Here is a 26328-nt window from a genome sequence, read left to right on the forward strand (position 1 = left end):
TCCGCCATGCTGCCGTGACCCAGTTTGCTTTGACTCACATCGCACGCGTACGGCCGCCGTTGAGCGAAAAGCCAACTGGATTCTGGATGCACAGATGATATTTCTATCTGATAGTCTGCTCCTCATATGCACAATGGCTGACTTGTCATATGCTCGTCATGTGCTGACTTATTTGTTAATTAATTATCAAAGCCTAGGGCATATATGCATGTGTGTGCATGCTCAGTTTGCCTCAGACCACCTTCAGGCCCACCGTGAACATGCAAAAATACATGCAAGCGCAAAGACAAAACAACGCGTCCATGCAAATGAGAGCGAGACCCTGACATCCATAAACCTGACATATCAAAGCAGCGTATTTGAGTGCGTGCGCCTCAGGAAATGCTGTAATGGGGAAGTTCTCTCTCCCTGTCACAAGACCGACTCGTTCACGGAACAGAGAAGAAAGAGACTCACAGAAGAACTTCTGAAAACATCCTGAGGAAACACAGCGACAAAGAGAAAGTTGAGAGAGGGAGGGAAACGGGAGGAGAAAAACAAGAAAGAAAGAGTTTTTGGACTTGGTCAATTTGTCAGGCTCTTTCCACAAAAGTGTCCCATTAAAGGCACAAATCACATGTTTTCATTAGATATGCTTGTTATGAAACAAATTTAACTTAAGAATGAACAGTTGCTCATTTCAGAATATGTATTTTACCTTAAAGGAGTAGTTCACTTTCAGAACAAAAATGTCCAGATAATGTACTCACCCCCTTGTCATCCAAGATCCAAGTCTTTCTTTCTTCAGTTGTAAGGAAATTATGTTTTTTGAGGAAAACATTTCAGGATTTCTCTCCATATAGTGGGCTTCTATGGTGCCCCCGAGTTTGAACTTCCAAAATGCAGCTTCAAATGGCTCTAAACGATCCCAGCCGAGGAAAGAAGGGTCTTATCTAGCAAAACGATTGGTTATTTTCTAAAAAATAAAAATAAATAAAAAATACACTTTTTAACCTCAAGTGGTTGTCTTGTCTAGCTCTGTGTGTACATCGTGTGGAGATTAAAAAGTATATCAATTGTAAATGTTTTTTAGAAAATAACCGATCGTTTCGCTAGATAAGACCCTTCTTCCTAATCTGGGATCATTTAGAGCCATTTGAAACTACATTTAAACTGCATTTCGGAAGTTCAAACTCAGGGGCACCATAGAAGTCCACTATATGGAGAGAAATCGTGAAATGTTTTCTTCAAAAAACATAATTTCTTTACGACTGAAGAAACAAAGACATGAACATCTTGGATGACAAGGGGGTGAGTACATTATCTGTAATTTTTTGCTCTGAAAGTGAACTACTCCTTTAATAATGAGTTACATTTCAGACTTTCTGGACAATTAACATGTTATAACGTTGATTTCCAATAATATTTAGTATTTAGTATTTGTATGTATTTAGTTTTATATATAACAATCTATTATGCAATCACATTTCTTAATTTTTAAACAAAATTTAGTGTCCAATGTATAAGTGCAAGTCTATTGCCAAAATTATTCAAACAATTATGATGAATGAAAAAATAATTGGAGATAATCTACAATGTAAAAATTTTCAACTTGCAATTGCTGTTAAAAATGATTTTGTTGGTATAAATAAATGTATTAAGGATGATTCTGCAATGCTAAATACAGTAATACAGAGTTAAAACTTAACTTAAATCTGCAACACCTTAACTAAAGTACAAAAACTTCCTCCATTGTTTAAGAGTTTCAGGCGCTATTTTGTGCACTATTTGTGGAAAGTGCCATTCACAGACAGAGAGCACATGCTTGTGTGTCATCTGATGGTTCTAGAAAGCTCCGTTCCACTGGATTCATTCTGTGATGTCGCTGAAAGGAACTGGTTGTGTGTGTGTGTGTGTGTGTGTGTGTGTGTGTGTGTGTGTGTGTGTGTGTGTGTGTGTGTGTGTGTGTGTGTGTGTGTGTGTGAATAGGGGTGAGTCAACAGAGAAACAAAGAAAATGCAGAGTCATTTTACACCGCTCCTCTCTCGTTCTCACTCTCTTGCTTCTCTGCGAAAGATTTTCAATAAAACTAGCAACTCGAACTAGGCTTGCAGAAGTTCTAAATTAGATTTGAGTTGGGGAAAAAAAGCAACAGACACAGAACAATATGAGATTCACAGCTGTCCTACACAAATCTTTTACTTTAGGCAAACAGGCACAGATATTTTTCTCTCGAAAATGAATCCTCAGTGCACAGTGAAGAATATTGTGTTTTATTACCAAAGTGAATTATATTCACTCAATTCAATGTCTATACTGTAAAAAAATTGTAAAAGTAAAATTTGTACAGTATAAAATCTATTATGTCTAGCCATAAAACATGAAAGTTCAACATGTGCGTGCATTAGGATGTTCATGATGTTGATCATGAGCAATAAATGCGTCAAGTATTTGCATAATTCTTAGTTTGTAATTTGCATGACGATGTAAATCGATTGTAGATTTTAGGCTGTTACATTTCAGACTTTCTGGACAATTAAAATGTTGATTTCCAATAATATTTGGTATTTTGTATTATGTATTTAGTTTTATATAGAACAATCCATTATGCAATTACATTTCTTAATTTTTAAACAAAATTTAGTGTCCAATGTATAAGCGCAACTCTGTTGCCAAAGTCATTCGAACTTTAATGATGAATGAAAAAAAAATATTGGAGATAAGCTACAATGTAAAATTTTTAAAACTGCAATTGCTGTTAAAAAAAAAAGTTTTGTTAATATAAATAAATAACGATGTAAAATGAAACCGCCATTTCTTCAGCTTAACAAGTATACTGAAATTAAAGAGCTTACTGATGTTTCATCTCTCATGTAACTGGCCAACCATAAAAAAACGTTTTACTTTACCTGACGTTCATAGCCTTTCGTCTAATAAACGCGATCGTTCCAACATGACTTGAAGACGGCGTTGTTCCCGGTATGCTTATCAATGTCATTCGCCAGACTGTGGTTAATTAACTCTGCTCTCTGCTTGTGTCAAACCATAATTACCCACCCAATTAGGCTCAGAGCCGAGCCACAGTTTAACCACGCCTCATCAGAGACACCAGGAGCAAAGAAAGCTGCTATTGTGACGGCAGACGTCCATTCCAGTGTGGTTTAGGCCTAGCATTTGTTTAGTAGGTTAATCTCATTCAGAGCTCTTACATGTTAATCTTTTTTTAAGCATTCTGCCCTCCAAACTAAACTTATGATATCATGAATATACAGTGCCTTGCAAAAGTATTCGTTTTTTTTGACATTTTGTTTTGTTGCAGCATTATGTTAAACTGCTTTAAATTAGTTTTTCCCCCACAACAATTTACACTCCATACACCATAATAATGACAAAGCAAAAACCAGATTTGCAAATTTTACAAATTAATTAAAAATAAGATTGCATAAGTATTCATACCCTTAACTCAGTCCATAGTTGAAGCACCTTTACAGCCTCAAGTCTTTTTGGGTCTGATGTGAGCATCTTTGCACATCTGCATTTGGCAATTATCTGCCATTCTTCGCCTCACCTTTTCACCTCTCAAGCTCTGTCAGCTTTTCTAGAGTCCTAGTTGTTCCAATCGTCTTCCATTATGGAGAATGCTTCTGTCAACCTTCAATGCAGCAGATTTGTTTCTGAACTCTTCTCTAGATCATCGCCTTAACGCAAGTCTGTCACTGAGCTCTACAGGCAGTTATCTTGGTTTTTGCTCTGATCTGCATTTTCAGCTGTTAGACCTTTTCTGAGAGGTGTGTGTCTTTCTAAATCAGACTCATTCAAATGAATTTGCCACAGTTTAACTCCACTCCAAGTGTAGGAACATCTAGAAGCAATATGAACGCTCCTGAGCTAGTGTCCCAGAAATACTTATGCAATGGGATCTTTTCAGTTTTTTATTTCTAATAAATTTGCTAAGTTGTTACAAAACCTGTTTTGTGCTTTGTCGTTATGGTGTATAAGATGTAGAATGATGTGGAAATAAAAGTAATTTAAAGCAGTTTAACATAAGGCTGCAACAAAATGTACCAAAAAAAAAAGGGAGTACGAATACTTTCGCAAGGCACTGTATTTGTAATAGCTTTCATTGCTTTGATTTTCACAGGTTTCTATAAATGCATACTGGGTCTTTTGATGATCACTTCCTAAACTACTGCTTCTGGTCCTGATGGTACTTTGGATGATGCTCACCTCAAACAACCAGAGAGATTCAAACCAATAACCAACAGCAATCCAGTCTGTCAGGTTTGTAGTTGCCAAGCAACAAGATTCACCACAAAAGGATTTTTGACAGAATATGAATAGAGGCGTCGCAGACCTTTTGTATCTTCATACACATTTGTGACTGATGTAATTTACATGGGCTGATCTGCAGCAGATGGCAGTCTGTTTCTCATAAGTCACATTTGAAGAAACCATCTACCGAGTGAAAATGTGTCAAGTTTTCTTATGCTTACTGTCGCTCAGTCCACAGATTTCCCCGACGCTGTGCCAATAGTGTAGCCTTGTGCATGTGATAGTTGTGTTTCCATGTGATTTCATTATATGACACATGCTAGCTCATGTGGCAGGTGACTGTAAAATCCAGTAGTTTGATTTACCTAGATATAGTTAGTTATCTTTACTCAGTTGCTATACCTACTAGATTTTATTAAGTTGCAGCTACTTCCAAAGCAAGTAAAATGATTTACTTACTTCTTCTAGTAACGCTTACTTCAAATATTCAAGTAGCCACAAAGAAACCAACAACATTAATAAAGCAGTGAGAGACCTCATTGCAATAATATGTTGGTAATGTAACAACAGAAGAAGAAAATAAATGCTTTTGAGCTGGGGCAATTTTTAATAGACTTTTCATTTATTTCCTCCACGTCTGCCGTTATCTTTCTTTCACTAGTTTCCAAAAGTCATCTTGAATGTTGAACTTTCAATGCAACTTAAATATTTGAGAGAACATCACATAAGCTGACTTCATAAGTTGATGTTGATTTGAAATAAATAATAATAAACTTACCATTATAGTGATTAGCGTTCCCTTTGGCACGTGGAACTTTGTTTATTTTATTGTAACTTTCTTCCTGTTGATGAAGCAATGCGTCATGAAGTCAGAGTTATTTGATTTCAAGGGAATAAAAGTAATAAGTAGATTGCTTTTAGATTTCTATCTATTTTCTAATAAATAATGAGTAGCTATACTAACTGCAAATGAACAAAATATTTTAAGTTAAATGAACTGAACTTTGTAATTGATATTACACAGAATTTTAAGGTAATTAAATTTTTTTTTTAAAAAGTTTGCATAACTTATACATTTTAGGATAGGATAATAATAAGGTATTTTTTAAGTAAATTCAACTTATCCAGGTTTAGAGTGTTTATTAAAGACCCTGCCACAAGAGGACACTGTCATAAAGTACTGATGTATGGGGCATCATAAAACCCCCCCCTCTCTCTCTCTCTCTCTCTCTCTTTTGTGCTCATAGGTTCATTATGACTAAGTATCATCACTGGCACAGATTTTGCAATTCTATGAACATTCTATTAGTTATCTACAAAACAAAGTCTGAGGGATTTATTTGGTCACCTTGAAAGCAAAAGTCACTGCAAGCCAAATAAATGTAATCTATTTGATAAAAAAATAAATAAATTCTTCATAGTACAAAAAGAGAAAGCAAAAAACCTTTACAGTCCATATTTTAATTGCCAACACAAAACTCTCTCCAAATCCCTCAAAGTGTTTTAGCTGACATGAAATATAAGAGCTGAGGTCAGGTGTCAAAGTGTATTAATATCCCAACTCAATGCATTCACTTTGTAAACTAATATTTGACTGTTTAACAGCTTTATCTCGGTTTCCAACCATGTGCTGCTGTTTGAATCTCATTCTGTACTCAACACAATATGCATGCACAGTCTATAAAAACATATGCACACATGTGCATGATTTGTGCTTTTATATTTATGCAACTGGCAGACACATGCAGTGCTTTCACGCACATTTTTATCAGTATGCGTTAGGGCTGCACGATAGATCTTTTCAGCATCGTCATCGTGATGTACGCATGCGCGATAGTCACATCGTGGCAGTCACGATGCAGGGCAAAAAAAAATGTATGTGTGTCTGATTTAAAAATGTACTTTCTATATTTCTAAACTTTCTATTCACGGATCTATATTTGCCTAAAATAAAGTAATTAACTCATGTTTAAAGGTTCTTTAAAAACTACAATGCACACGTTGCTTCACCTACTTCATGCATGCAATCTCTGCGTGCGCATGGCGACATGAGCGCGGGATTGGAGAAAAGCGGCGAAATGGAACATTTGGTCGCAAAAAGAAACGCAATGTCGGTCATATGGAAGTATTTTGGATACAAAAAGGATGCTGCTGAGCAAAAACAGGTGCTTTGTCGGGAGTGCCTGGCAGTTGTTGCCACAACTCGTGGAAACACTATGAATTTAAGAGACGTTCACATGTCGCGCCTAAAAAAACGTGTGGAAAACGCTAAGCGCGCCGCTTTCTCCTTCTTTCCAAAGCGCTCTGTAACTTGAGTGGCAGAGTGGCGTCTGCCATTGCTAAGCAACCATGAGTTTCAGCAAAGATAAATAAACAAAGATATATGGATTTCCAAAACTAAAAATTGCTTGCAGTAGCTCTGCTGCTAAAAAATGTTATCCCTGTAACAGCTACGATCAGCTGTTCCTCCATCTTGGCTAAGCTTTTAATGTTTTTCGTGAAAGGAAGAAGCTGATTTCCCTTTCATCAGGGTAAAAGCAACATTCATTATTAATTTCATATTAGCCTTGATTTGCCTGAATTGACAGCGAATAAGGTGAGTCAAACTGTTTATGAAACTACCCAAAATAAGCTTTAAAATGTATTTTATTTCAGGGTTTTGATTATACTGTTCTTTTAAATTTTTTTATTCTTTGAAAATGCTTACAAAATTACCCCAATTATTATTTGATTTTTAAGCAGTTCAAAACAACCTGATGAACATAAATGAATTTGTACACATCGCAATATATATCGCAAGAAAAAAAAAAATATTGCAATGTAATTTTTTCCCAATGTCGTGCAGCCCTAGTATGCATGTTCCCTGAGAATCCAACCTATGACCTTGAATTGAGAATGCATTGTTCTGAAATCATAATTAGCAGCGACTGGCATTGTTAGACCATTCCTTCCACCTCCCTCTATGCAATCATGTCACCAAGTGGAGCACAGGGCTTTGGGAGTGTTTGCTTTGGCCGACAGAATCAGGGTGAAACTGGACACTTCAGCTGTGCCAGCTTGACCACGCAATGGCACAACATACAGTACGGCAGGAACCGCCATCTTGTTCTCAGTGTCCAAACAAGAATTTATTTTTAGCAAGGGTCAAATCCCTGCAAAACTTAATATGGCAATGGAATCCTGAAGCCCACACTAATACCTGTGTTTCAATGACTGCACTGTAAGCATGTCGCTCGCTTTGATTCAGTTGTTTCCAGCAGGTAAAAACTGTCAGATGTGGCTCCACCCATTTACACCATTTCTATTGCTCAGCTGCTCTGGACGCAGTCCAAGTGTCATCCTAGCTGCGCCGACCCATAACATACCCGTGTCCGAAACGTCATCCCAACCCTCCAACCCCCAACTACAGCAGTCAACTTGTGAGAGCAAAAGAGGGTGGTGGGTGCACGAATTGGACCTTGTTCCTAAAAGTTTGGCTTTAGTTAGGAACAAAGTAAAACCAGAACAAATTTTAAACTTTTTCAAGTGAAGCATAACAGTGACATGAAGTGGGGTTGGGCGCTTTTTGGGATTCTGCTAACTTTTGCGTATCTGTGCTGGAGCGAAAAGGGCCTGGAGTTCCCCGAATATGACGGGAAGGATCGTGTCCATGAGCTGACCATCAAGAACTACAAGTCTGTGATGAAGAAATACGACGTCATGGTCATCTACAACCACAAGCCTGTTGGCGAGGACCGCATGTCTAGAAAGCAGTTTGAAGTGGAGGAGCTTGCTTTGGAGGTGCGTGGGAAATGATGAGAAACGAATGATTGGGAAAGATTCAAATGAATGTATGAACTGAGCTTTAGTGGACCAGTGGGTTTCAAGGGAAATGGGGTTGAATCCCAAGTAACAGGTGGGGGATTGGTCTTCAGTCCAGTCTTGAAATGTTCAAAACTGTAGTGTCTACCTGATATCTCTTTAATGCGGTCCAGGAACTAATATACTAACAATTGTCTTTACTTTTTGTGATTTTTGTGACAGAGGGAAAGATATTGCTTGTTTTGTGCGCTCCTATGAAGCTGTGATTATATAACAGAGCCATTTTTGGTTACCCAAAGCACCTTTCAGTATTATATAGATCCCTTTTCCCACTATAAGAAACATTTTGAGCTTTAAAAAGGTTTCATGGATGTAAAAAATTCTGTGGAACTATAGATACCAGTAAAGGACCTTTATTTTTAAGCGTGTAGATGTTGATGTTTTTAGCGCACTGCAGTGTCCTCTTACACTCAGATGAGCTGCTGTTAGTCCCTCTGCGAGTAACCAGGAACACTAGTGCACACACAAAAAAGAAAAATCTATTAGGGCTTGAGTGGTTTTCTGATTCTCTCTCTGTAATTTATTCCATTTGCATCAGCAGTTTTCAGTCTTTGTGACTTCAAGGTCTCCCATCCCACTTGCGCTGATAATTTTCGAGACTCTCTTGCTGCTTTGACATTTTCTTTTAAAATTATGATAGAGGTCAAACATGCCATGTTACTGGAGGCTGTTAGTTTCAAAAGATTATTAAAATTACAAAAGATACAGAATTTATAAAAGTTAAAGCCCCACAGAAGGTAAAACACGCAGCATTTGTTACTTTAGACATTTTTGACAGCGATCCCAAATTCTAGCAATAGTTGTGCTAGTTTCCACAGAGATAACATCAAGCTGAGCCTAAGTTATCTAAGGATTTTCCTGAGAGAAATTTTCTTGAAGATATGATAAATGCGTAGTAGTAAATCATGTCATAAACATTTGTATTCTGCTTTTGTGGCATAATCATTCGTTATAGACTTATATCAAATGCTTCATTGGCTGTTATTGACATCTGATTACTCTTGACTAGTAGTTAAAGTATTTGTCATGGTTTTTGCCATTGGTTCATTGGTTTGAGAGCCAATGAGTGTTAAATTTTCCTGCCGTAAAACCTGTCGTAAAGTTTCTTGAAGCTACAATTTTTGAATTTGTAACGAGTTCATCAGCACAGGTTTTGATGCTTACTGACTCTGCTCAGGATGGAGATGAAGCTTGCTGAATAAAGGTTTGGTTTTGTTACTCGCAGTTGTATGGATTCAGAAAATTTGGATTACAGTGCATGAATAAAATTGATTCCTTTGGTAATTATGTTGCGTTTTTGGTGTATTTTATGGTTCTGTTGTCACAGCATGTCAGAGAAAACAAAGTAAATATTACATGATAAGTAATGACTAAGCAATTGTTGTTCATTTTAAAGGGGTCATCGGGTGCAAAACTAGCTTTTCCAAGTTGTTTGAACATTAATGTGTGTTTGTGTACACAACCATTCTACAATGATAAAAATCCACCCATAGAGGTATTTTTTGATCTTTAAAAGTAATATCCCCTTTTTAAAATCAGTTCATTCTCAGCTTCTTGTTGTTGTGACGAAACACAGTTGATTGACATGAGCGTCTTACCTTAGCCCCGCCCTCACCGAGCTGAAACAGTCCGAATACGATCCTCATTGTGTGACTCAGGTGCAGAGGAAGACTCTAATTGAGCGATTGAGGTGTTCTGTTGTTGGATGTAATAATGAACATAGCAGTAGTCATTTACTACCAACATCTGAGCCGCTGAAGACGCAGAGGTTTAACGTTACTTTCGTTTTTAAATGGAAAGCGTAGATCCCGATCTACATATGCATCTATCTTCGTGTGAATCGTTCCTGATGCAGCTTTACCCACAGAAGAAGTGAGTAAAAGGGTTTTTTATGCATCTTTGCAAATTGCTTTTCTTAATAATGTGTTAGCAAGGTTCGCCGATAATTGCGGCTAAACGCGGCTAAAGTAAACATAATCCAAGAGAGGGGTGGGGCGAGCAGAGCTTGGTGAAATTTAAAGGGGCCATGTCTTAAAATGAGCTGAAATTTTGCAGAGCTGATTTTGACAAGATAAAATGGTGTTTTTTTTAACACTACTATTGAGCATTTTTAACCAAAGTATATTATAGACTTTTCATTAAGACCCTAAAGAATCATATGAACTTGTGGAAAATGGGCATCCGATGACCCCTTTAAGGGTTTAAAGTGTAACATTAAATGTTTTTTTTTTTTTTTTTTCTAAATGAGTCGGCAGCATCAATCACAGAACAGAATGAAATATTTCATATTACAAAAATAATTATAAAACGGTTAGTTCCATTCCTCAATTCTGATTGGTCAGCAGCTGTGTTTTATTCACGATACAGCACGGCTACGACCGCTTCACTCAACGTTCTGTGTATCATTGAACCTCCTTAGCAACCACCCTTAGCAACGTAAACAAAGCTTTAGCAGTTAGGGACTACTTTTTACAGCGGAAGGCAGTTAATGATTTTACTTTATGAAAACGTACAACCTAATATATATAAATTAATATATATTTTTGATATTAATATTTTTATTGTGTGGTAACCATTTTATAAAAGCAATAAGGTACTTGAGGCCGTGCTGTATCGGCCTCTCGTACCTTATTGCTTTATTAAACACTTTAATAATGCAACTGAAAACATATAATGCCACTGATATGACAACTGTTTTCAATATTAATAAAATTATTGCTGTGATTCTAATATTCATAACCATTCATTTATAATTCGGTAAAGTTGTTCTTCATAAATAATATATATTTTAGATATATTTAATGTTTTTTTGTTTTTCGAGAATTTACCTCTAGTGTATGGCATTGGTTCTCCTCTGAATCGTTTCGCCTACCATTGTGCTTGAAATATATACATCCCACATTTCACAGCCTCTTATTCCCCTTCATCTGGTTCAATGTGTCTCTCGTAGCTAACAGTAGGGAGACAGCTTCATTGTGTGTTATTCCTGATTCGCCTCTTCATCAGATTGTGACATCTCAAAACGCTGCGTGTTTAATCTCTTAAGCTATCGCAGCTCTGTCATGGTTACCAGAATGCCATCCGGGTCCCCATGAAACTCCCTGCTAATACTCCATCATTGAAACTGCATTAGTGTCATGATTTCTGGATGTTTCTTATGAGCTGTCATATGAGGAGACAGCAGTACTACATATAGAGGTGGAGGTGAGGGTGAGCGCTTTCATCATCTGACTGTGCAGACACTTTTAGATGACTCAGACCAGAGTTTTGAGGGGGTATATTTTCTGTCCTGTTTTAAATCAAGCTATGCTAAGGTTTCTAGGGAATCTTAAAGTGATGCTTTGGCCATTTTGACCCTGAGTAACTGTCTTGTTATGCAACTTTATGCAACTTTAAAATCCCCACCTCACAGATGCCATGGTGATGAAAGCCCCAGTGCTGTGGTTCCACAAACCTGTGAACTGAGTCCAAGCTGCTGCTTTGTGCTACATGCATACATCCATGCAGTTCACACAACTATCATGCATTATGGCCATAAAGCCAAGAAGTGTTGTGGTGATGACACAGTAGACTATAACACTGAGATATTTCTGGGTAGCATCATACTACAGAGTGCAACACAATAGGTGGGCTTCATAATTAATAAATTGGCATGAATGTAGTTTTGTGAGGATTGGATCGGATGCATATGGCTTGATCAAAGGATCATGATCTGGATAGTCAGAATCAATGCATTTACAATGTATACCTTGTAAAAAAAGAAGTACCCTTACTTAAGTGCCCTTGTAGTTCACTTCAAATCTTAAAGGCATGCATGAAATAGCAGAAAATATCTCTTTGAGTGGCCTTTTATGTCATTAATACGTTTACTAACACACTTCAGTACTTTTTAAAAATATATTTAAAAACATACAAATACTACTTTCAATAGAAATTACATTAAAGTTCAGCAGCTGCCTTAAAATGTTAAGTTAAATCAACTTAAGTCATTTTAACTCACAAACTCACTCATTTTAAGTCTAATAAGTTAAAATGACTTGTAGTTTTAAGCTGATTTAACTTAAAATTTTAAGGCAGCTGCTGAATAGGTTTTTAAGTTGAATCTGGTGAAAACTTTTTACAGTGTAGTAAACCTATTCCAAAGACATGTAATTATGAAATTACATTTTAAAGATACTTAAGTCCTACTTAAGTGGGTTAAAAATCACTAAGTTCAACTAGTTGTATTTCATATAAATGTAAACTATAATACAATGCATTTGCTAAAATATAATACACTTGATTGCAATTAATTTGCAGTCTGAAAATGTTCCATTCAGTTCACACTTAAGCATATTCTGTTAAAGTATGTTATCTCTGTAGTCTTTGTAAGAGTATGCTAAAGAGTACTTATTTTTCACAAGGATTCTGACAATTTTTTTGCAAACAACATGTAAATAACAAGTACTGTGTTTTACTATATAGTAGTAGATGTTTTGCCATTTAAAATCATAAAAAAAAAAAATAATTAATTTGATGCAGTGTTGCAATGCTGAGAAAAACACTTCTTAAAAATTAAATGATTTTTTGTCAGTGTAGTGGTTGAGTGTAAATGTCCACAAAACTAGAAAACTTTTGAATGTATATTAGCTGTAGGCTATTTCAGAAAGGAACATTTAAAAGATGAAAAAGAAGACATTTTTGGAATCTGATTGCATAATCCAGATTACACATAATGAGTTACTACCCAGCTCTGTTTTTTTTTAGATTGAGCATAGGCTACATTTTACATCTATCTTATTTTTAATCCTTAATTAAAACTGAAAGATTATGATGCATTTCAACGCAAATTTTGATGCATTTAAATGTCTTCATTTTTGCCTTTTGATTCTTAAATATGTGTCTTCTTGACCAGGACAATTACAATCCCCTATGGTCCAGGAATTGCTATGCATCAGCAATTTCCGGACCCTCTAAATTCACTGCTAGAATAGCTGCTGCTATCTTGGGGTCTGACTGTTAGCGGCTAATTTTAGCCAGCATGACCAATGTTCTCACATTCAGCCGCTCTGTCCTTCTGTTGCTCATTCTGTCCTTGAAAGTTTTAGATTCTTTCTTTTTGTTCCCACTTACCAAGTTTTGCTTCCTTTTCTTTGTCTTTGCCCATGCTTTCACTTCAAGTCAAACTTTGTTTGAGTTTATTCTGAAAGTGTGCCATCTAGTGGATCTGGCTATTAGAGATAATAAACAAACACCTCATCAAAAGCTTCCTGTAAAATACAAAGTGTTCGTCGAATGAGTTGTGGAAGAGAGTTATGAGTGCGATCTGGTTTCTCTTTATGTGTAGCCCAAGACAACACTGTGTTCTGTTTCACAAATGCATTATTTATCATGTTAGACAGACTTTATTTGAGTCTGCCAATAACATAACTTGTTGCTCTTGTTACATAATCAACAAAATGGTGCGGTACATTCAGAGCATTTGAAATATTCAGCACAACATGGCAACGTTTTGATGGAGTAACAACACAACACAAAATAGCCATTGCTATTGTGTAAAATGGACAAGCTTTGTTAATGTTCCTGTTATTGCCATAACTGTACCATTAATTGTCAGTATAATTGGTGACTCTCATCTGAGTTTGATAAGGTACTAACTTTCGTGAGGTTTAAGAAGAAGAGGCGAATATTGCCAAGTGTGTGATTATTAATGTTTAACTTGCTCTGTGAATAATGTTGGGATGTATTCGTATCACTTATTCATGTAAGAAAATGACTTTTAAATTTAGCAGAGCAAAGTGCCTTGTGAAAAATTCAGCGACTGGTTTGGATCACTGAGTTAATGCAGAGAAGTTCAGCCAAAACCAGTCTAAATCATTATTTCAGCCATTTCATTGACTCCAAGAGCTGAACTCAGATTACAAACTGCCATCGCCAGTTCAGCCATAAATCAGCTAGAGTTCTGGACTTTATGAGCTGGAAATGTACAATAAGTTACTGGTAACATACAGTTGGCTTTCTGATGAAAGGCTTTTGTTTCTCTTTTCTAAGTCAGTAAGAGTATCTGCTAAATGCACAAATGCAAATGTAATCCCACTCAGATGTTTTATATTCTTCTAAAGACTTCTAGCTTTTTGGACATTATAAGCTTCAGAGTTCAAGGTCCAGAGGAAGGCATCATTCTGGCAGAAAATTAAATTCTCACAATTATTTTTGACCGAACACAAAAGTAAAATTTTGAAGAATTCTTGCTTAATTCTTACTTGACAATAAAGCCAACCAAAGGTTTTCAGGGTCCAAATGTCAAAAAAAAAAAATATTTTGAGATCTCTATGAAAATTCTGTAACTGGCCTTCGAATTTCCCAGAGTGCTTTGATCACAGCCATAATTGTAATATTTCTGAGATTTCAATGAGTGGTAAAAACTCACTGCACAGCTTCATTTCATAGTTTGAGTGCTTTTCGATTTAAACTTATATATAATGCACCTATAAACTTATTAAATTAAATAATACATGTTTGGAAAATGAATGTAGTGATGAGCTTTACATTTACAAAAAAGTGATGAACTTTACATTTCTTACATTTCTGATTGAATGCTTGATTGATTGGATGAATTGATAGGTTGGTTAGTTGATTGATTGATTGATTGATTGATTGATTGATTGATTGATTGATTGATTGATTGATTGGTTTTTGATTGGTTTTTGATTGATTGATTGATTGATTGATTGATTGATTGATTGATTGATTGATTGGATGCTTGATTGATTGGTTGATTGGATGAATTGATAGGTTGATTGATTGATTGATTGATTGATTGATTGGTTGGTTTTTGATTGATTGATTGATTGATTGGTTATTTTTTGATTGATTTATTGATTGATTGATTGATTGATTGATTGGTTTTTGATTGATTGATTGTTTGATTGATTGGTTGGTTGATTGGTTGATTGGTTGATTTTATTATTTTTATTGATTGGTTGGTTGGATGATTGGTTGATTATATTAATTGTATTGATTGATTGATTGATTGATTGATTGATTGATTGATTGATTGATTGATTGATTGATTGATTGATTGATTGATTGATTGATTGATTGGTTGGTTGGATGATTGGTTGATTTTATTATTTTTATTGATTGATTGATTGATTGATTGATTGATTGATTGATTGATTGATTGATTGATTGATTGATTGATTGATTGATTGATTGATTGATTGACTGGTTGGTTGATTGATTGGTTGGTTGGATGATTGGTTGATTTTATTATGTTTATTGATTGGTTGGTTGTTGGACTGGTCGATTGGTTGATGGATTGGTTGGATGATTGCTTGATTTTATTAATTTTATTGATTGGTTGGTTGATTGATTGATAGGTTGGCTGATTGATTGACTGATAAAAATGAGGGTGCTTTAAAAGATTCTTCACAGCGATGCCATAGAAGAACCATTTTTTTGTTCCAAAAAGAACCAAAGTCAAAGGTTCTTTAAAAAAAAAACGTCTCTTTCTTACTTTTTTATAATCTTTTAAAATATGTTAAAGGTTCTTTATCGAACCAAAAAAGTGTGGCATCGAGAAGCACCTTCATTTCAAAGAGTGTAAGTGAAATTGAAGTGGTTTCTCCTTTTCAAATTGAGTGAGGTTTGATATCATTGGCAGTGTGTTTTAACTACTCCTGTGATTTTTATAAGGGGGACCATAAGACTCCCATCCAATAAAACACGAGAATGCATCATAATTCCTGCATTATTTGTTGAGGCAGACTGAGTTTATCTATTATACTGATGCAGTTGGTTTATATGTAACTTGCGCAGAAATCCAGGTAAATCCTAAATTGCATAGTTTTTCCTTGAACTTGATGAGTTATCCATCATTCATGGTCTGAACTCGTCATGTCGATCTCTTCTACTTCACAAATATAGACTAGCCGTGTGCATTTTTCATGGCCACCCAGTGGAGTCTTACATAATAATCTTTGTGTGCTTCATGGCACATATGACTTATTAATGTGGAAAACACAGGCTCACGCCACAGGCTGTTTCCCAGACACAAATGGGGCCTTTCGCAGCTTTATCTCATATCAAGCGGTCATGACTGTTTCATTCCTCATTTGTTATGGTTTTGGCAAAATCCTTGAATCTCAGTTTTGAACTGATTCAGGAACACTAGTATATTGACACACTCTTCAGAGAACTGATTGGTCTAATATAAAGTACTATATATGAGGCTCAGGTAAAGACATTAGCTGCAATCAGGACAATTACATAATTCCCCTGTCAATTATGTCATAGATTTTATTTTAACCCCATGCTCTTATAATTCCTGTCCACATCTGCATGTGAGTATTCACATTCATACAGCTATAAACCAAATGAACTGGATGCATCTCGACTCCATCGAGGCTTCATGAATGAGTAATCACTTATGATCGCTGCTTCACATGCTTCATTATCTTCCTCTGTGTGTTTCCCATCATTACTGTGGAGAGCGAGACTCGCTCAGTGAAACGAGAAGCCTGAGCACTCTGTGTTCTTTTATGAGTTCATATTCCAGCTGAATTGCACTCATAAGAGCACTTGCGTCTCGCAACCATAGACTCCAATCCTGCTTTGAAACTAAAAGGAACTCAGGACCACACAGATACTCTGAGATCCACTGCCTTCCACAGCTGCTACATTCGGAAATATGAAGCACAATGCAGCTTATTCTGGGGAAAAACTGACAGGACTGAATACAGAAATATAAAGATAATCTATAACAAAGCAGCTTGATGCATATTATAACAGAACCCAAATGTAGTCGACTTCAGCAGTGTACAATTGTATTTCTCTGTCACCTCATAAACAATAAAAAGAAAAAGCATAAATAAACAATAATAAATAAAAGGATACAAAGAACTTGAGTAATTTTACTCAAACAGAAGTCCTCAAAAGCTGTTTGTACTAAATTACTAACATGAAAAAAATTGGAATTGACCTTAGAGAAAAGAGACAATAACAGTTTGAAACAAAATAAAACTGTCACACGCTCAGGGAATCGTATTTACAAAGTGTTTTAATCTACACTTTTAATATCTTTTATAGATCTGATCTTAAAAATCTGGCAAACTGTCAAATCCAGCGACTAGAGCTCTCTTTAGTCACATGGAAATCTTCTGAAGTTCTTTTTTTTTCTGTTCAATAGAAGCTTAAAATTTAATTGTAACCTTTTGTAGTTTTGACTTTCTAGTAATTTATATCGTACAGCTCTGACTTTTTTTCTCTGAATTGCAAAGTAATATCTTGAAATTGTGAGTTATTCAGTGTGAGATGTAAATTCAGATTGCTGTCAAAAAAGACTGAATTGCAAAATATAAACTTTTTTTAATAAATGTTTTAGAGTCCAAATTGTGGGATATCAACGTTGATTTTTCCTTTATGTCTCTCATATTGATTTTAAAATGTCATATTTTATTTTAACAAATTTACTATCTCTCTCTTTTTCAATTATCACTTATTTATTTGGTTAATTAGTTAGGTAGACTGTTAAAAATAAAGGTGCTTCACAATGCCGTAGAAGAACCTTTTTTGTCTAAATGGTTCCATAAAGAACCTTTAACATCTGAACAACCTTCAGTTCTTTGAGTGAAAGAGGGTTCTTGAGATTACAAAAAGGTAAGAAAGAGATGGTTTTTTAAAGAACCTTTGACTGAATGGTTCTTTGTGGATCCACAAATGGTTCTTCTATGGCATCGCTGTAAAGACCCTTTTAAACACCTTTATTTTTAAGAGTGTAAATAGTAGTCAGTTAGTTACTAAAACACTTTGAATTTCAACTTTGTATAAAATGTGCTAAATGCGCTTAAATTTCCCTGCATTCTTTACACCTGAACCAATTTTGAATTTCAAAAGAAATAAATCACTGTTATGAAATGCATGAATAGGACCATCCGTTATGATAATGTAATAATCACGTAAAACAAGGGCATAGCTGACTGGCGGAGGAGAATAAAGTGAACTTTGAGTTTCATTAGATATTCTCTTGGTGCCTTCAGGATTGTAGTTATGATTTCAATATGTCTTGCTCTGTAATCACAAAGTTTCAAATTTCCCAAGTGGTTTCAAACGGCAAATGTTCACAAAAATGTTGATACTAAATTTTAGGTCCATCAGATTAAAAGCATCATTCTTTTTTGTTGGCCTTTGCCGTCTTTCATTACTCTTTTATATTGTCGTTAAACGGCAGTCAAAACATCCCGCTGCGGTTTGTGCAGCTCTGGAAGGGTTTGAACAGACTGTCCTCTCTCCGATGATTTTCTGTGTGGAGGGGACAGAAACAGACGCTGCTGTTTAGTGAGCTCAGCGGCGATGAGTCAGAGGTGAAATGATGTGCTGCTTCACATGAGTCATCAGAGCGAACTCAATCACTCACAGAACCACCAGCCCAATCCAAGACACTCACAAAACCCCAAGACAGCGTGTGCGGGGTTATCAGACTCCTCCTCAGGGAGAAAGATGGACTGTACTTGTATAGCAACAGAAGAAATGACAGACAGTAGCTGCTCACTTTAGCTCTCAGCAGTCAGTTGACCATATGCATGGATTACTTCCTTGTTTTAGACAAGCCAGCTCAGTCATTTCTGGTCAACTGTACTGCCCACCAAAGGCAAAGTGCAGTAACTACGCGAACACTGAAACTGAGAAAAATGCCTTTAAAGTTTTTACAACAGCAAGTCAAACATGTTGACACTCTCGTTTCTCCGAAATGGGACAAAATTGAACCAGGAGACTTTGCCACAAGACAAAACAGTTGTCACAAAGTCCAATTTAAGCCTTAACTCAATTTTGACCAAATGTGTAGTTACTGCGCTTTGCCTTTGGAGGGCAGTGTACTGTACCGTAAAAGGAGTGTACTTTGCTCATTTTCTCTATATCATCTATTCACAATCCAAGAAAGGTTTTGTTTGTCTAAGAGGACCAAACGCCCATGTATACCGTTTCAAGAATGACAAACGCGAGTTTTAAAAAATACGTGAGTAAATCGGCTAAATATGCACGAGTCATTGCTATGTGCACAATTCAGAATTGAATTGAGAATGACTCCTAAATTCCAAATCAATTCTTGAATTTGAATTGAATTTGAATTGATGTCAAAAACAGGATCTAGAATTACAATTCGAATTTGAATTAAAGGAAGCAGAATTGCAATTCAATACAAATTCAAAGAAATTCATATACATAAGTGAAGTGTTTAACAATGAAGCTTTACAATATATGTCAGATATGATTTCATTACATATTCTATAAATTATATTAGTTTGAACTACTTGTACAGATTACACTGTGTTATTTGATTACTTTGAAATGAAAATAACATTTTGAACAAAACTAATCAAACATTGAGGGAGTAATTTATTTCAAGAATTTGATCATTATCTATATGTTGAAACAAAATGTATGCAGGGTTGAGGAGTGACTAGTTATGTGTAATGAAATTATGCTATTAAATCACAAAATTAATGTAATTGTATGTGAGATTCAACACATTCTTTCTGTTGTATGACTGTGGAATGTCTTTGAATTGCCATGAATTTAATTCCACTTCCTGTCATTCCAAATCCAATTCAAATTCAACTTCCTGTGCGGCGGAGACAATTCAATTCAAATTCCAACTCATGAATTGAATGGAGGCCAATTCTGAAATTCTGAATTGTGCACAAGCCTGATTGACAGTAATAACCGAAACATCTGAAAAGCCGATGTTAAAAAAAGAGCTGTGCATTTAATGATTCAGACTAAATTCAGAGTAACGAAATTACAGCAGAAACAAGTTTTTCTTTGGAAAATATAGGCTATTTAAAAGCTTTTACAAATCAAGATAAAGCTTGATGTAGTTATTAAATTTTATAAAATATTTAAAATTCATATTGATTCATATTGAGTGCATTATTTGATTCTTATACCATTAATATTTAACTTATTTAATTTGTAGTGAACTGTATATAAGTATTTAAATAATTCACCCTTATAGGTTGTTTGTGTCTGAGCTTATTTATTTATGTATTCATTTTAATGAATTTCTGCACTTGCTATTCTATATATTTCAGTGCGGTAAAAGTACAACAATTTATAGTAATTGCATAATAAATCGAAAAGCAAGATCTCTTGAAAAAACTAGTGAGTTGAAATGGCAGCTGCAGCCAATGATTGATCCTCTGCTGCCATCTTCTGGTTATATGAGTAATTTCATGTAATTTTCTTTTTAAAAAGACATTGCTTTTCTGTGAAAAGACTATTTTTCTATGTCGTCTTAATGAATGAAAATTTAATCTTTGAAGTGAATTTCATTGCACAGCTGTAGAGTTGAAAAATAATACAAATAACCACAAAAATAATGTTAGCCAAGATAAATTTTGAATGTTGGATTTATAATGTTTTGTTTGGAAGTTTTGAAGATGTTTCAAAAACCTTGGTGTTTTCATGTTTATAGGCCTTACAGAAAGAACAATGCAATACACATTTAGCATTGAATTGAAATCGCAGTTGAATAGCACTGCTCAGTTTTGTCATTTACTAATGCTCATGTCTTTCCAAAGCTGTGTGATAAATAAATATATATATATATATATATTATATAATTTTTTTTTTTTTTTTTGTTAAAAAACCTACAATAATTTTTGTTACTTATTAAAGTAGCTTTAATGAAATCACTTTTGAACCACAAGGTCACAGACGGAATTGACCTTCTCTGGTACATATTTAGATATTTAAACTATTTTGCTCATTGTTTTCTGATTTCCTGAACCCACTGACTTCTGAAGTAAAGGTCAGACATCTCCGGTCATGTTTGACATTATGAATAAGAGGAAACATTTTTTGATAGGAAAATTAGTCCTTCGGGCAATTCAGTTTCTCTTAATCATCTAAAACACAGTCATTTGAATTTGACCTTTCAGTCCTTTCACACGAAACATCTATGATTGTGTCAAAAAATGATTTTGGTGTTTAAAGAAATGGCTTTTTCCTCAGTTTATAAGCTTCTGTCTCTGTCTAAACACATGCTGTCAGATATGAATCATAGCTGAGTCATTTCAGCTGTCACCTTCTCACAGCTAAACATACTTCAAATTAACAATCTGGTGCTACAAATGCAGAGCAACATTTATTTGATCAAAAGAGTTAAGTTATCAGGGTCTAACAGAAATGTTTAATGGTTTTACAATTTATTTTGCTTTTAGATACCTGTGAATCTTGCACTGGTCATTGCACTTATTGTGGCCATTTGGAAATTAAACTTTCGTCAAGTGACACTAAAAGGTTAAACGTTAAAAATAACATACCACCAACACTAAACCCAACATTTTTCAAATCTTCAGTCTCTTTTATTATGACTCATGTTCGACAGAACTCGTACTCAAGTGCTTCACATTACAACTGCAATGTTGTACTGGGTGCGCTACTGAGCAAGTTTACTATGTCAGAAAAGCTAGAACTATGGAGCTGCTTATGTGATGCAAACATCTAAATCTATAAGTTTACAATTCATGTACTATGGTAAAAGTGTTTTGAGCTCATAACACAGTATTGTACAATGAATCACACAAAATAAACCTTTATTAATTGACCATCTGCCACATAATCATAATTTGTGTGAGAAGTAATGAAAGTTGTTGACAGTATACTATAAAAAGTGACTTTTGAAAATTGTAAATAAAGATACATTCTACAAGAAAATATTATGTCAGACTTTCTGCTCAAAATAATCTGCCAATGGAGTAAGAAAAAAAAATCTTATTTCAAACAGAAAACAAGATTATTTTTCTTACCCCACTGGCAGATTATTTAGCTTGTTTCAATCAAAAATGCACTTAATTTTGACTTTTTTCTCTGAAAACAAGACAATATTTTTTACTTGTCTAGAAAATCCATCTTGATTTAAGAATTTTTAGATATTTTGGCTGGAAACAAGACAACAAATCTTAGTTAGAAAAGCATTTTTTTCAGTGTATATGAATTTGTTTCTGAACATCTGTTGACGACAGAATATGCAAACATCCGACATGCTGAGACAAATATTATAAGTGCAGGGAAAAGTGTCAGAATAAAGCCCAGAGGGGCTTGAACCAAGCAATTCCCTTCAAATCCAAAATAAATTAGTTTTCAAATCAGAAGCAGTTCTTTAACTGTGACTAGCAGCAAGCAGAGCTCATTTCTATGCTGTGCTGGTTTTCATGCTCAACTCTAAAGTTACCTGACCTTTCTCTGCAGTTGCTAACAAGCCCCGCCGCCCTGACGTACCAGGTATGTTCAGGCCCTCGAATGACTTGTGTTTTGTTCTGTTCTCTCTTTCTTCCACGGTGTTTCTCAAGTCTGGCTTTTCACTAAAGCTTCATCCAAAATATCTGAACAGCATCCTTCCCCCCTCACTAGGGCTGCTCACTGTCCACTCTAAAGCCTTTTATGACATATGAGCGGTTTGTAAGACCCATGGAGAGAACGAATGATGCTCCTTCAGACGTGTTGGATGTGGCCGGTGAGAGCTGTCGCAGTGAGTTTCTACAGGATAGCACTTCCTGTGAGGCCAAGACAACGAGTGACCAGCTGCTGCCATTAACCCGACTGTCCGCTTATTCGCCTGTTCTTGAATGCGGTGCTCACCCTCAGGAAGAGCAGAGCTTGTCCCGGCGTCTACATCACGAGCAGGCTATGTTAAATGCTCAGATATAGTGCATCCGGAAAGTATGCACAGCGCTTTACATTTTTCATTTTCCAGATTTTGTTATGTTACAGCCGTATTACAAAATGGATTAAATTCATTATGTTCCTCTAAATTCCACAAACAATACCCCATAATGACAACTAGAAAGAAGTGTGTTTGAAATCTTTGCAAATGTATTTTATTTACAGCCTTTGCTCAACAATTGAAGTAGAAGCACCTTTGGCACGAGTTACAGCCTCAAGTCTTTTTGAGTATGATGCTACAAGCTTGGCACACCAGTGTTTGGTCTCTTTCTCCTACTCTTCTTTGCAATACCTCTCAAGCTCCATCAGGTTGGATGGGGAGCACCGGAGCACAGCCATTTTCAGATCTCTCCAGAGATAATCAATAGGTTCAAGTCTGGGCTCTGGCTTGGCCACTCAAGGACATTCACAGAGTTGTCCCATAGCCACTCCTTTGGTAACTTGGCTGTGTGCTTAGGGTCGTTGTCCTGTTGAAAGATGAAATATTGCCCCAGATCGAGGTCCAGAGCATTCTGGAGCAGCAAAATCACCCTGCAACTCAAGACTGGTTGCCCAATGAAGGTAAGCAGGGTTGAGCCTGGTCAGTTCCTGAATGGGAGACCTCCTGGGAAAACTGGGTTGCTATTGGAAGGTGTTAGTGAGGCCAGCAGGAAGTGCTCACCCTGTGGTCTGTGTGGGTCCTAATGCCCCAGTATAGTGACCGGGACACAATGCTGTCAAAAAGCACGTCTTTTGGATGAGATGTTAAAACCGAGGTCCTGACTCTCTGTGGTCACTAAAAATCCAATGGCACTTCTCATAAAGTGTAGGGGTGTAACCCTGGTGTCTTGGCCAAATTCCCTCCTCTGGCCCTTATCAATCATGGCCCCCTAATAACCCCCATCCACTTGACTGGCTCTGTCTCCCTCTCTTCACCACCTGTAGCTGGTGTGTGGTGAGCGCACTGGCGCCGTTGTACTGTGGCTGCCATTTCATCCTCCAAGTGGATGCTGCACACTGGTGGGGGTTGAGGAGAGATCCCCATATGTTGCAAAGTGCTTTGGGTGTCAGCAATACACAATAAAGTACTATATAAAAGCATCATTAATTCATTCATTCATGCCCACAGCATGATGCTGCCACCACCATGCTTCCACTGTTGCCTTTCAGGCCAAAGAGTTCAATCTTTGTTTCATCAGACCAGAACATTTTGTTTCTTATGATCTCAGAGACCCTCAGGTACCTTTGGCAAACTCTAAATGGGCTGTCATGTGCTATTTACTGAAGAGTGGCTTCCGTCTGGCCACTCTACCATAAAGGCCTGATTGGTGGAGTGCTGCAGAGTTGGTTGTTCATCTAGAAGGTTCTCCTCTCTCCACAGAGAAATGCTGGAGCTCTTTCAGAGTAACCATCAGGTTCTTGGTCACCTCCCTGACTAAGACTATAGGAAGAGTCCTGGTGGTTTCAAACTATTTCAATTTATGGATGATGGAGGCCACTGTGCTCATTGGGGACATTCAATGCTGCAGAATTTTTCTGCACCATTCCTCAGATCTGTGCCTTGATACAATCCTGTCTCTGAAGTCTACAGACAATTCCATGGCTTGGTTTGTGCTCTGACATGCACTGTTAACTGTGGGACCTTACATAGACAGGTGTGTCCTTTCCAAATTATGTCCAATCAACTGAATTTACCACAGGTGGACTCAAGTCAACAGAAACATCTCAAGGATGATTAGTGGAAACAGAATGCACCTAAGCTCAATTTTGAGTGTCATGGCCAAGGCTGTAAATACTTATGTACATGTGATTTATTTATTTATTTATTATTTGTAATTTGCAAATATTTCAGACAAACTTCTTTCACATTGTCATTATGGTGTATTGTTTGTAGAATTTTGGGAACATTAATGAATTTAATCCATTTTGGAAAGAGGCTGTAACATAACAAAATGTGGGAAAAGTAAAGCACTCCCTGCTGAAAAAAACAAACAAACAGCTAAAACCAGCCTAGACTGGTTGGCTGGTCTTAGCTGGTTTAAGCTGGAAGTAGCTGGTTCTAGCTGGTCTCCCAGCCTGACCAGCTTCGCCAGGCTGGAAAAGTGGCCAAAACCCCTCTAAAACCAGCGTACTGACCAGCTAAAACCAGGCTGTTGACCAGCTTAAACCAGCCAACCAGCCTAGGCTGTTTTTAGCTGTTTTTTTCAGGGATGTGAATATTTTCTGAATGCACTGTAGATGGGGACAAACTCTGACATAGATAAATGGCAGAATGAAGTTGAAATGTCTTGTTGTGAGTGACGTGACTTTGACATTTGCGTGCTGATTTATTATAGTCAGGGTTTGTAAAGAATTGTTTCACCCAAACTTGAAAATACTGCATCATTTACTCACCCTCATGTTAGTCGAAACCATTGGCATCTGTCAATATTGACCTTTTTTTTCATGCATCAAGTTTAAATATGTGCATAGTATATATACTAACTTTGTTATATGTGAAGTCAAAAAGAAGGGCTATATATGTTGGCACTTTGATAAAGTGAAACCTAAAGGAAGGAAGTTTCAGTGCAATTAAAACTTGAAGGTAAATAACTACATATGAAAATTTTCCTCATGTATTTAATGTGCTGAATGTTACTATGATGTTTACATATGCTGTCATTTCAAGCATGTGTGCATATGAGGTGAGAATGAATGTTTGCAACTATATGAAGGATTTTGCTGATTGGTCACATGCATATGTTGTGTTGATGTCAGTGTGCGGTGTGTCAGTATGTTTATGTATGTGGTTGGCCCATGCAACAGCATACATACAGTAATCATTTGCACCTGTTTCCATGTGTCCAGTTTTTGTCTCTGCATTGGTAAGATCTCTTGTCTATCTTCAGCTCCTGTTTCGCACAGATTTAGAAGGTGCAGAGGCAGCACTTCTAGCAATTGCTTTGACAGCCTTGTGTCTCGTTTGGCTTTGAGTATATAGGTGCCTGCCTCATGGGTCGTTGTGTTTTATGGCTGCATTATGGCTGTTTTACTGAATGGCCCAACATGACTATTAAAGAACTGAACACTCTGCACTGATGCGCTGTTTGTTTAGCTCTGATTTAGACTCGCATACAGTACAATAAACTCGTTCTTATTCCTGCAGCTTGCCGCCCAGGTGCTTGATGATCTTGATGACGAGGATATTGGATTCGCCTTGGTGGATTCAAAAAAAGACAGAGCTGTTGCTAAGAAGCTGGGTAATATGAATGCATCTAAGATCCATTATCTTCCATTTTCTGCCTGTAATACAATTCCTACCCTTACTTTTTGATAGCCATCAGTCTGTTGAAGTATACGCCGCTGTTGAGCAGCAAATCAAAATTATTGGCTTTGAATAACAGGAAATGCTTTTTCTCTTTAGAAAAAGGATTAGCTGTTATTGTATTTTGTTACACTGTCTTGTGTTTCATCATAGCCTATACACTAAAAAAACATTTTGTGCTGGATTTACGATGAAATAAGTTTCACTTAGAAACTGCTATATTGATT

The 26328-nt window shown here is 36.3% G+C and overlaps 1 protein-coding gene across 1 annotated transcript in view; it reads left to right on the top strand.

Moving 5' to 3' along the window:
- The first annotated feature begins 7660 nt into the window (after window positions 1-7660).
- Window positions 7661-26328, top strand: part of casq1b (calsequestrin 1b) — a 60536-nt gene continuing 41868 nt past the window's right edge. The window contains exons 1-2 of the mRNA XM_073836807.1: window positions 7661-8031; window positions 25943-26036. Of these exons, the coding sequence (XP_073692908.1) occupies window positions 7795-8031; window positions 25943-26036 (331 nt within the window). The 5' untranslated portion in view covers window positions 7661-7794. The remainder of the gene's footprint in view (window positions 8032-25942; window positions 26037-26328) is intronic.

The sequence above is a fragment of the Garra rufa genome, chromosome 3 (assembly GCF_049309525.1).
Source record: "Garra rufa chromosome 3, GarRuf1.0, whole genome shotgun sequence".
Lineage (NCBI taxonomy): Eukaryota > Metazoa > Chordata > Actinopteri > Cypriniformes > Cyprinidae > Garra > Garra rufa.